This window comes from Hemitrygon akajei, chromosome 11 (genome assembly GCF_048418815.1).
Source record: "Hemitrygon akajei chromosome 11, sHemAka1.3, whole genome shotgun sequence".
In the NCBI taxonomy this organism is placed as follows: Eukaryota; Metazoa; Chordata; class Chondrichthyes; order Myliobatiformes; family Dasyatidae; genus Hemitrygon; species Hemitrygon akajei.
In genome coordinates this window covers 113,220,418-113,233,309 of record NC_133134.1, presented here as the reverse complement: position 1 = coordinate 113,233,309, position 12,892 = coordinate 113,220,418, and the positions used below count along the sequence as shown (strand labels likewise).

Genomic DNA, 12,892 nt, shown 5'->3' with positions numbered 1-12,892 from the left:
CTTTCTCCTTATCATATTTCATGTTGAACTCAATCATATTGTGATCACTGTCTCCGAAGGGTTCTTTTACCTTAAGTACCCTTATCGCCTTCGGTTCATTACATAACACCCAATCCAGTATAGCTGATCCCTAATAGGGCCAACGACAAACTGCTCTAAAAAGCAACTCACAGGCATCAACAAACTCGAGATCCATTCCCAACTTGATTTTCCCAATCGACCTGCATGTTGAAATCTCCATGACTATCATAGCATTGCCCTTTTGACTCGCCTTTCCTATTTCCCATTGTAATTTGTGATTCACATCCCAGCTACTGTTGGCGGGCTTGCATATAACTGCCATCGGGGTGTTTTTACCCTTGCAGTTTCTTAACTCAACCCACAAGGATTCAGGATCTTTCAATCCTATGCCACATCTTTCTAAAGATTTGATGCCATTCTTTACCAGCAGAGGCAAGCCGCCCGCTCTGCCTACCTTCTCATCCCTCCAATACAACATGTAACCTTGAACATCCAGCTCCCAGCTACAACCACGATTTAGTGATGGTCACAACAACATGCCTGATAATCTGTAATAGTAAGTTCATCCACCTTATTTCTTATTCTCTGTGCATTGAGATGTAACACTTTGAGTGTTGCATTTGCTACCCTTTTTGATTCTGCATTCCTAATGCACCGATACTGGCTTTGCTGGCTGCAATTTTGTCCTGACAGTCTGACTGCATGCTATCTTTGCTTTTTTTTAAAAAATCATCCGTCCTATCCTGAGTCCCTTCACTCTAGTTCACACCCCCTGCAAAATTAGTTTAAACCCTCCCCAACAGCTCTTAACAAACCTGCCCATGAGAATCTTGGTCCCCTCAGGTTGAAGTGCAACCCCTCACTTTTGTACAGGTCACACCTCCCCCAGAAGGGATCCCAATGATCCAAGAACCTGGAGCCCTGCCCCCTGCACCAGCTCGTCAGCCACGCATTTATCTGCCAAATCATCTTGTTTCTACCCTCACTGGCACAGGTAGCAATCCAGAAATGACTACCCTGGAGGTCCTGCTTCTCAGTTTCTGCCTAGCTCTCTAAATTCTCTCTTCAGGACCTCTTTGCTTTTCCTTCCTATGTCGGTGGTACCAATATGTACCAAGACATCTGGCTGTTCCCCCTCCCTCTTCAAAATCCCATGGACGCGAACGGAGACATCCCTGACCCTGGTGCCTGGGAGGCAAACATACCATTCAGGTGTCCTGTTCATGTCCACAGCACCTCCTGTCTATTCCCCAGACTTTTAAGTCCCCTATCACTTTTGCTCCCCTCTTCTCCCACTTTCCCTTCTGCACCACAGACCCACATCTACTTGTGTTGTGAGTAGTGCTTTTAGGTTTTTTTTCATATTCTGACTTTTTGGGAAACAATCATATAAAAAAACTTAAGAATATTAAATTAAAAATTGTTAGAACAAGGTAAAAATATCAATAAATTGTTTGCATGACTGGTTATTCTATCAAAATGATAAAATTTTTGACTTGTTAAATGTTAATAATTATTATTACTTTTAGTATTGTCAAATAATAATGATTATTTTTTAGTATCCTGAGGATTCCAAAAAGAAAAGCAGGGAGTTAAATGTTTTGAAGAACAAAGCTTGTACAAAACTTAAGGTAGAATGGCTTTTGCATCTCTTGGACTTCGAGCTACGTCTTTGCATCAAAAACAAAAAATAAAATTTGGTGATAATTTTTACCTATTAACATTGGTGATGTTGTATGCACCATTTGCATGGAAACAGAAGTTGGGGGTGAGTTTAGTTTAAAATAAAGGAGAATGGAAGCTAATTACTTAAAATAACATCTTAACCAGAGAATTCATACAGATGCAGTTGCCAATTTATGTAACCAGAAGACGTGGAATTTTGTGCATGTTAACTGAAACTCCAAAAGAGAGTGAAGCAAGAGTGAAACAAAATGTGTGAAAGAAGTCTAACTCTGTGGTCAAAGTGGTAAATGATAATTTTATCTTGGCAATGAAAATTAATGCTTCTATGCATTCTGTGCAAGAAATTCATGCACATGTCCAAACGTGTGAATATACCAGAGAGTTGGTATAGCAAGAACTATATGTTTGTATTTGTTGAGTGCGTCAGTTTTGTTTCAGAAACATATCGGAAGTGTTGTGGAAATCTGCTTAATTGCTGATGTTAGTACAGACACTTCTGTACAGAAAGATTAATTTTATATTTTAAGTTTTGACTAGTAAATGAAACTTTCTATAAGACTGTTTGTGGGTATATTGAAATTAACTGCACATGACAATATCGCCATTGTTGAAGCAATTTAAAAGAATCAACAGCAATCCAGTTGTTCAAACGATAGTTACATTTATGTCAGACGGCAAATGTTATGCTTGGAAAGAATAATGGTGTGGCATTTCAATGAGAAATAACTCATCTGTCTCAACAACATTGCATTGAGCAGGGAACAGGGATTAGATGACACATGGTGGGGGGCAAGTATCAATTATGCAGGATATAGAAACACTGCTACAAACTGTGTATACAATGTTCAGCAGGTCATTGGTTAAAAAGGGATGCTAGAAGTACTAGGGTGTCACTGCACAAAGTAAGATGGCCATTAAGATATTTTGTTCTTACTGCTGTAATGAGGAATTACTAAGTTTTGATCCAGTATTGCAAAGAGCAAGTTAATGAAATATAACTATTCAATCAGCAACTACTGCCGGAAGATTTTGACCAATCCACAATATCAAGAAGCATTAACTGTCCTTGATGTTTTCGAAGATCTGGCGTCCCTTTACAAATCCCTTCAGAAAAGCTGTGAATACAATAGAAACACTGCAGTATGAAAAAGCAAAAATGATCAAGTTACAGTCTCAGTATCTTAGCAATAACATTTATAGAGTGCTTATATCTATAAGTTCCGATGGTGAATCTACGCCTATTATTTGATTAATTCAATGTGTGTAACCACTTGGATAATAGATTCCCAGATGATGAGTTTGGAGAATGGCAAGCTTTTGACTCATTACTATCGCAAGCGCAACTAATTTTTGAATTTGGTAAAGAGAATGCTGCACAACTGACAAAATATGACTCGGCTATTGTTATGAACTATGACAGATGCATGCCTCAAAAATATCACAGCAATACTGTGATATCAGATCTCTCATTTCTGAGAGAGCTAAGACTGATTCAATTATATGTTCACTATGTTAGAAGCAAAGAGTTTGAAAAGCTGTTAAAACTTGTTGACGTCTTTGGAACATTTCAAGCTCGTCGTCCTGACTGTGAATGTGGATTCGGTCATTGTAAATCCAGAAACAGACTATAAGTGGAGCATTTGGATGATCTAATGTGGATTAAGACGCATCTTTCATCTGGTGCAAAATTAATCTGGGCAGTGTTTATAGATGATGGATTTGTAATAAAGACAAATAAGAAAGTTTGTGAAACATGAAAGATTTTCTTTGTACTGTATTTCATGATACCCTTCAATTAAAATTAAAAGCTTTTGGTTTTATCAATTTTTATTCTAAATATTCATAGTATGCATGTTACAAAATTAATTAGTGCTGCTCATTTTTCAGGCCATGTATACACTTCCTGTTCAGAGCACAGCTGTCCAAAAGAATCGGAAGAAACATGACGTCACACAGCTGTGGCCTAACTCCTCTGTAGTCAATGTTGGTGCTTGGTTCAGCTTGTGATGAGCTCTGCTCTCTACTTGTTACTACCATTGGAAAAAAGGTACAGGAGCCTTTGGTTCCACACCATCAGATTCAGGGACAGTTATTAACCGTCAAACATCAGGCTCCTAGTGTAGATAACTTCAATCACCTCAATACCGAACTGATTCTACAAACTATGGACTCATTTTCAAGGACTCTTACAGCTCATGTTGTCAATATTATTAATATACCTATTTATTATTTTTTGTATTTACAGTTTGTCCTTTACACATTGATTGTCAATCTTTGTGTGTAGTTTTTCATTGATTCTATTGTGTTTCTTTGTTCTACTGTGAATGCCCACGAGAAAATGAATCTCAGGGTAGTACAGGGTGACATATACAGTATGTACTTTGATGAATTTATTTTGAACTTTGAATTCCTTTTTTAAGCTGTTCTGTATCTTCCACATCTGATAAACCGCTATGTTGACGTGTTGTCTCAAGCTCCCAGCTGGTGATGCATTGTTAACGAGGGTAAAAAGCCCCCTGGAGGGTTTTATTTTAAACGTGCAGAGAAATCTTCAGTGGTAGAAGGTACAGGATCACTAGCGCTCATTGTTACACTGGATCCGTAACGTTGTTACAGTCGGGGATGGTAGTGGGGATAAGCTCCCGCTGTCTATTAATGTTCCCAATGGCGTGTGCTTTAAGCAGCCTCCGACAACCAAGTCCAGCTCCTGGCCTTCGCATGTGGCTTAGCTACTAAGCTCAGTGGAATAATTTCTACTGACGGGAGAAGGGATAAAGGTGGGTTACTGGTGCCTTAAATACAGCCTCTTCGGGTAAATGGGGCTCGTCAGCTAGGAGAAGGAAAACTTGGATCTCAAACCGCCACTGCCTCCCGCCTTTACCCACTCATGGGGAAGCCTTTGGGAGTAAAACCGAGGTGAGGTGGGGAGGGATGAATCCTGAGCTGGAGTCCCTAAGGCAGTCCTGCGTTGAATTCGATGCTGACAGACAACTCCTGCGACATTGCTGGTGCCAAACTGGATCGATCTCTGCCGTTCCTTTGGATTCATCAGCTGCGTGGAGAGGGGGAGCCTGTTGCACGGGCAGCAGCTTGCCCTCCATATCACACTGCGCTGACCTGCGTATCGTATAGAGAGCTGGGACACAACATCCAGGGTTGACCCTGCTTCAGGAACTGTTGTACTTAGCCAGCAAATAGTTCTTGAATCATCTCATTGGCGTTGAACTATTATCCTAGAACCTTTTCTGATTCTCTTAATCCTATGAATTGTATTCAGGGGGCCAAGTGTCCCATTCTGGAGGCCCTCTCACCCCCTTCTCATATCCTCCCCTATCCTTATGACCTGCCCATTACTTTCAGTCTGGTTCCCCACTTCTTTCCCATTCTTCCATGGTCCACTGTGCTCTCCTATCCTATTCCTCCAGTGCTTTACCTCTTCCTCCGATCACCTACACCCTTCCCACGTCATCCCATCTCATCTACCTTCTCCCTCGCTTGGTCTCACCTATCACTGGCCAGCTTTATATTCCTTCCTCTCTGCCCCCACCTTATTCTGGCTTCATTCCCGCCTTCCTTTCCAGTCCCTCAGCTCAAAAGCTCAATGGTTGGTTCCACTTCACAGATGCTGCCTGACCTGCTGAGTTACCCCAGCATTTTGTGTGTGCTACACTCGTTCTGTCTTTGATTTCCCACCAATGTTAACTTTAAAATATACAAAGTCTAAATTCTTTGTAGAATATTGACTCCTCAGTCAACAAACATTTTTAACAGCTGATGTTAGCTATGAAGCCAGTGACCCATCATCAAGGGAAATATTAAGTGTGCCCCTTGTAGAAGCCTTTGAGTTTGTCTTTACTGATTTTCACAGTTGCGATGTTAGATGCTCTTCTAATTTCACTTGTGAGGGTTCAGTATAATTTGAGGGATCTGTTTCTCCAACCAGGTGTTCCTGCTTCACCTAATTGCTAGTTTTAGTATATGAACTAATCTTTTTTCCATTGTCCTTTCTCTTAAAGAAAAGATAACTCGTTCAGAGTTTTGCTTGCACAGTGTACAGCCTGGTTTAGCTACTAAATATTCAATTAGGACTTGCATATTTGTGCAGAGGATCTTGCCAATAGTGGAGGACTCAGCCTCAGAATAGAAGGACGTTCCCTTAGAAGAGATGAGGAAAAATTTCTTTAGCCAGAGGATAGTGAATGTGTGGAATTCATTGCCACAGGTGACTGTCAAGGCCATGTCATTGGGTATATTTAAAGAAGAGATCGACAGGTACTTAATTAGTAAGAGTGTTAAATGTTACAGGAAGAGGGCAGGAGAAAGAGGTTGAGAGGGAAAATAAATCAGTCATGATAGAATGGCAGAGCAGACTTAATACGCCAGTTAGCCTGATTCCACTCTGTCTTATGGTCTCTGGTCTTATTTCAGGTCATTGAGTCGCTTGGAGTTCTAATTTACAAGGCTCTTGACTGGAGTCTGCCTGATGATGAAGAAAGGGTTCTCAGCCTGCCTTTGGAACAGTTGATAGAGCAGATGGTGGTGAGGTCAGAGGATCAGCCTGCTGTCACGATTGATGAAATTATGAAGGTAACTTTCGAGTACAGTGTTGTATTCGGATGACCTGGAAATATCAGCTGCATAATACATGGCTGGCTTTTATTTTGCAGAGAAGTTATATCAAAGATGAATTATATTTGCCCAACTTTGCTGACCTTTGAGGATAGAGTCTATATCTGGTGTAAATTGACTTGGCTGTTTGCAAAGCATTTTAGTTTGTGTAAATGATAAGGGTCAAGTGCAGAACCAGTCTTCTTCAGAGTGCCCTGGGATGGAAAAGCTTTTTTGCCAGAATACATTTCTGTCCCAATATGTTCTTATTTCTATACCCATTTATTCAGACTTGCACACCTTAGGAAGCTCTCGTATAGCTTTTGTCTGGCCTGATTCTCCTGTTTCCTGCCCTACCGTGTCCACCACACTCAACAGCACATTCTAAATACAAGCATACAATTAGCCATTTTGCAACACGTTGCTGGATCTCCACAACCCCAGCTTGTCATTCCACCTACCCTGACTGTCTTCCACCTCCTAGCTTAACAAAATTTACCTGTCTCTGCCTTTTAAAAAAAAAAAAATACTTAGACACCTCTCCCACCGCCCTTCAAGGAAGTGAGCTCCAACGACAGTCATCCCTCAGAGGGGAAACAATTGTTGTCTTTGTTTTTAATGGGTGACCCTTTTTTTCCCAAAAGAACCTCCTAGATCAGATTCTTCCACTCCTCAGAATCAGGCTTATTGTCGCCGGCATGTGTTGTGAAATTTGTTAACTCAGCAGCTGCAGTTCAATGCAATATATAATATAAAAGAAAAAAATGATAATAATTAAGTAAATCAATGACAGTATATGTGTACAGAATCTTGTATGCTTTTATTTATTGCCCTCATACTCTTCCACTTTCCAATGGATACAGGCTCAGCCACTTCTTCCTTTTTGGTCAGTCTTCCCATTCCAGATATTAGTCTAATTATAAACTACTTTAAATTCATTTTATCCTCCACAAGTAAAGAGACTTTCCCTGTATACTGTAGTCCAAATGTGGTCTCACAAGTGGCCAGATCTCTCACTCTACATTTAAAACAAAATCTCACATTGCCTGTTTTTAAATTGCCAAATAAATCCCCCTGTTTTATTCCAATATTTTACCTTGTCCTTGTGGCTTTGACTCTAGACCTGATGTATAAAATGCCAGTGGGCTTGCTATTTGACCCAGGCTCTCTGTTATGAAACCTCCACCTCAATCTCATTCCAAACTCTGATGGAAGTTTCAATTTGTGACTGGTTTGGGACTAGTTTTAGTTGAATTGTTTCCTGTGGGAACTGGAATGTGACTTAGTTTTTGGCCGGCATGGGCAGTTTTTATACTCATTGGACATTGGTGGGTGCTGGACTTAATACTTTGTCCTAGACTCATCTGGGATGGGGTCGGCCATAACACTTCCAATTGTGTCACTTCCTTCAAGAGTCAGGAAAGATCTGGGATTTAGTGATGTGTACCAAATTTGGAGTATTGCTCCCTTACAGTCTCAGCTGAGGTGAGTGGCCTCAAGCACGCAAATCCTGGTAGTTGGCGAATGATAGTATGCGCTGGTCTCATTGGGGACAGTTCCTTCTCCCCCACACCCTCCTTTCACCCCAGTCTACTATAAAATGGATAGCCCAGATGGGCAAGGAAGTTCAAAATCACAGAACCAAAGCAATAGATAGTTGAGGTACAGATGAGACACGATCTGGTCAAACGTCGGCTGTTTATTCATTTCCGTGGATGCTGCATGACCTGCTGAGTTCCTCCAGCATTTTGTGTGTGTTGCTCTAGGCTTGTAAGGGTGAATGGGCTGCACTCTGTCCTCATACAGAAGTCAGACTAGGACTTGCTAACTGTGGGTTGCTCCAAAGCTGTAGGTGCCACCACAAAGGATTTGCAGCTTTCTGACCTATTGCCCCAGGGTGGTAACACATCACCAAAATATGGCAGTGTAGTCTGGCTGTACCCAAAATAAAACTCCCAGGACTTGGCAAGACCAGCTGGCATGATGGTGGTGTAAGGTGTTGCTTCCCAATGCATCTTCACATTTCTATATCCACTGGTACATGTGTCCACTGTGGTAAAATGGTCCTAAACCAAACTAATTTGGAAAGTCACAATCCAAGTTTTATGGAGAATGATTCAGACTAATCCAAATCAGCAGCAATAAAAATCTCACTAGAGAGACCACTGGTAGTTACCCTGGGGGTAACTACTGCTGCTTTTGGATGGTATAGTTATAATAACGGAATATCCAATTCATGAATTAAGAGTTGTTCTGCAATGTTCAGTCAGTAACTTCAATTCTGCTTCAAGCTTAATCTGTTGGCTTCTAATTTCAGAAGTGCAAGAATCACCTACAAGACTCCTCTACAGTATCGGACTTCCAAGCCGTGAACAAGGCTCTGTTTGCAGAGACTGTGGAACTGCGCAGATACTGGAACAGTATCAGAAGTGCAAGGAAGGTAAGGTAACTTTCAACAGCTGCACGAGTTCAGTGCCCCACCTTTTGTGATGCGGTAAAATAGCTCGGGCAATGTCACAGCATTGTGCTAGAATGTCGAGCCACGCGAGGAACGGCAAGGGGGTTGGAAAGGGACAGATGGCCAGAAAAAATTGGGAAGGGAATTCAAAAGCCTAATGTTAAAACATTAAACCTATGCCGATGACAGTGGCAAGGCGCATGTAAAGCAGTTGATTTCATAGCTTTGTAGAAATTCCAGATGCATTTTTTTTTGGGGGGGGGGGTGCAGTTCTAGCATTTTGAGCCAGTTGCAATGACGTAACGTTTTGCTCACACATCATGTTAAAGTGAGACCCAAGAGGAATCTGGAAGCCGGTATTGCCATACATCTGTTGCCTCTGGCTGTCCAACTGCTGTTAGGAGAAACTGGCAAAGAAAATGGGTGAGTTGCCACTGCGGATGTTGTACACTGCAGTGATGGTGAATTAGTGGGTGGGATGTAGATCAGACTAAGTTCATTATCCTACATATCGCTGAACATTTTATGTTTTACTGATCCATGCAAGGAAGGAGTACTGCATTTCCCTTCCAAAGTGCTTCTTTGATGGAAAGGCTTTGAGGTTCAGGTATCTCTTTACAGAAATCCTCCAGCCAGGATTTTTTTGGCTGGTTAAGTCAGGTTTTGAGTCGGTGAGCTCCCCGCAGGGTTTTATGATAAGGGGATTCAACAATGGTAGATGAATGTTAAGGTTGGATTCTGTCTAATTTCTTGGTTCATGTATGGCAGGATCACAGAGATTCTGCAGATGATAGAATCTTGAGCAACACTAAAAATGCTGGAGGAACTCAGCAAGTATGGAGGGGAATAAACGGTAAATGTTTCGAGTTGCACCCCTTCATCAGGGCTGGAAAGGATAAGGGCAGAAGCCAGAATAAGAAGGGGGTAGGGGAAGAAGTGCAAGCTGGCAGATGATGTGAAACTGGGGGAGGGGTTGATTTCCTCCCTCTTTCTCTATTCCCTATGCAGGTCATCCTCTCACCTCTTCTCAACTGCCTATCACCACCTCCTTCCCTTCCTTTCATGGTCCACTGTCCTCTCTTAGATTCCTTCAGCCCTTTATCTTGTCCACCTGTCCCCTCACAGCTTGTTACTTTGCCCCCCTCCCAACTTCCCCCTCACCTGCTCTCACCTATCACCTGTCAGCTTTCTCTCTCCTACCCTCTTATTCTGACCTCTGCCTCCTTCCTTTCCAGCACCGTTGAGAGGTCTCAGCCCAAAACCTCGATTGTTTATTTCTCTCCATAGAAGCTGCCTGCCCTGCCGAGCTCCCCCACCATATGTATGGCATGAATGGCGTTTGCCTATCAAGTCCTGCTGACTTTTGTTACGTCCTTCAATGTCCGGAGAATTTGAGTCACTCAGCCGTGATTAGAGAATGCTCCAATTCTGGCATTGATGGAAGGTCATTGAATCTGGGAGTGCAGATAGAGAGAGGACACAGCCCTGAGCAACAGTAATATCCTGGGACAGCAATCATAGCATCCAATGTTTACAATATTTTCTGTTTCTGGGCAATACTGGCTGACAGTTAAGTGATAGTTTGAATTTTCCTGGGATGTCTAAGTAACAGACCTTACTTCAAAGGCCCTCGCTGTTCTTGGTTTTGGGTTTCTGCATTCTTTTGTCGTTGCCTCGTCTGTAAAGCTGGGTGGTTCTTGACTGAGCACTGTTTAGCAGAAGCATGTACCTTGTGATGGCACCACTAATCACTTGGCTGGTGGCTGGGAAAAATTGCAGGAGCGATGATTGCCTTTGTCCTTTTTGGGGAAAGTGCATATTTGGGCATTTATGAATCTTGTTGGCAAAGTCCTGTTGGAACCCCTTGACCTGAGGCAATGCTGGGGTGCTGAACTTCAGTTTTCTATGAATGTGACACCAAAGTCATTTTCTAAAACAGTATAGAACTAGCCCTTACTAGCTAAGTATTCAAGGAAGCTCTGGCTTGCAAACATCTTGTACCCACAAAATGCTGGAGGAATTCACCAGGCCAGGCAGCATCTACAGAAAACAGTCGACGTTTCAGGCCGAGACCCTTCGGGGGACTGGAGGAGAAAAGCTGAGGAGTAGATTTAAATGGTTGGGGAGGGAAGAGGAGAGAGAAACATGAAGGGGAAGGGATGAAGTAAGGAGCTGGGAGGTTGATTGGTGAAAGAGAGACAGGGCTGGAGGGGAGAGTCTGATAGAAGAGGACAGAAGGCCATGGAAGAAAAAAGGGGTGGGGCTTTAAGGGCCGAAATATTCGGTGTAATTGATGCAGTGGATCTTAACAAGGCTTTAGCCACAGTCTAATGGGGCAGCCTAGCAATAAGGAGCCCATGGGATTTGAGGAAGAGTGGTAAACCTAATCCAAAAACTACCTCATTGATTGAGAATTTTTTTTACTAGTAAGGTTCTGCAGAGTTCAGCACTTAGGACAATATATAACAATGACTTGGGCTAAGTTGTACTGGCTGCTAAGAAGATGTTGCATGATAATGTGCAACTTGACTGTGTGGTTGATGGTGAGGAAAGCAACCAGATACAGATGGTCCATCAACTGGCCTTCAGCCTGAAGCCTGCTCTGCGTATTTTCAGTGTAATGCCCTGGTTCACAGTTTCACTGTCATGCTGTAGGTATTTCACTTAGCAGCTCTGTTTCTGCTTTCAGCCTGTTTGGGTTATTGAATTGACTTTATTTCTTACATCCCTCGTATACATGAGGAGTAAAAATCTTCACGTCTCTGTCTAAATGTGCAATCAGTAATTTGTAATAAATAGTATGTACAACAGAAGAGTCAACATAACATAGAAATACAGTTGTGTCAGCATGAATTAATCAGTCTGATGGCCTGGTGGAAGAAGCTGTCTTGGAGCCTGTTGGTCCTGGCTTTTACGCTGTGGTACATTTCCCGGATGGTAGCAGCTGGAACAGTTTGTGGTTGGGGTGACTCAGGTCCCCAATGATCCTTTGGGCCCTTTTTACACATCTGTCTTTGTAAATGTGGGAAGTTCACATCTACAGATGTGCTGGGCTGTCTGCACCACTCTCTGCAGAGTCCTGCGATTAAGGGAGGTACAATTCCCCTATCAGGCAGGGATACAGCCAGTCAGGATGCTCTGAATTGTGCCCCTGTAGAAAGTTCTTGGGATTTGGGGGTTGAAGATGAGGGATGGTGAGGAATGTGTGCCATCCAATTAGGATGGTGGAACGGGGGCAGGGGTGTTTCTGGTGAGGGACACTAAGGTTGAGCTTGGGACTTGTCTTCGGGCGATGAAGAGAGAAGATGCTGGAGAGAACGGGTTGTAGGATTTGACTCAGAGTGGAACCTGATTCAATGAAGCCAGGTGTCAATATCAATTGAGGGTGGATGCATACAGTGAAACGTTGAGCTCCAATTTGTGCACATTTGACTGTTTTAATCAAAATGGACCCTTTTCTTTTTGTTTTTTTTCACTAACCCTTTAGTTAAGACTCATAAATATAATTCCTTTAATTGTATGCAGTGTACCATCTGTTATTTCATGGCACTAATTTGAAACGGTGGTAAATTGCGCAGAACCCGCACATACCGGGGTTTTGGGTGGGAGAGCCATTTCCATCTCACAGGTCTGGCGGGACCAGAGTGTGTCTTCCCCAGACTGCCAGCAGCCATGGAAACCAGGGTGTTTCATCTGGTTTTATTTCAGATTTCCGACATCTGCAGCTTTATTTTCCTTAACGTTAATGAATTGGTACATCAGGCTGCTTGCCCGGTGGAATATTTCATTGGATCCATTGTGGCTAGGATTCAGTTCAATGCTAATGCTTGAAGCTTGACTTTAGAGTTGCTTAGCCTTGTATAATTTTGTCAATTAATTTTTGCAGAGTCTGAAAAGACTGCTGGAGGAAGACGTGTTTGAGAAAGCCAGCCCGGAATCTGCTTGTTGGGTGAGGAGTTCTGTAGCCTACACCGTCAATGCGGCACTTGTTATTTGCTCGTAGTTAATTGAACTATTGGAATCATCTGGTTAGTTTGGTAGTAATACTTCTGGCTCATTCCTACTTTTGGCTGAATCTTTAGCCCAGCCTTGGGACTTGTTGCATTATGAGTGTATTAC

General features: G+C 42.4%; 1 protein-coding gene across 1 annotated transcript in view; it reads left to right on the top strand.

Annotated features, from left to right (window-relative positions):
• Window positions 1-12,892, top strand: part of LOC140735919 (protein spire homolog 1-like) — a 57,598-nt gene that overhangs the window by 7,760 nt on the left and 36,946 nt on the right. Inside the window, exons 3-5 of the mRNA XM_073061528.1 lie at window positions 6,136-6,294; window positions 8,633-8,755; window positions 12,660-12,722. Of these exons, the coding sequence (XP_072917629.1) occupies window positions 6,136-6,294; window positions 8,633-8,755; window positions 12,660-12,722 (345 nt within the window). The remainder of the gene's footprint in view (window positions 1-6,135; window positions 6,295-8,632; window positions 8,756-12,659; window positions 12,723-12,892) is intronic.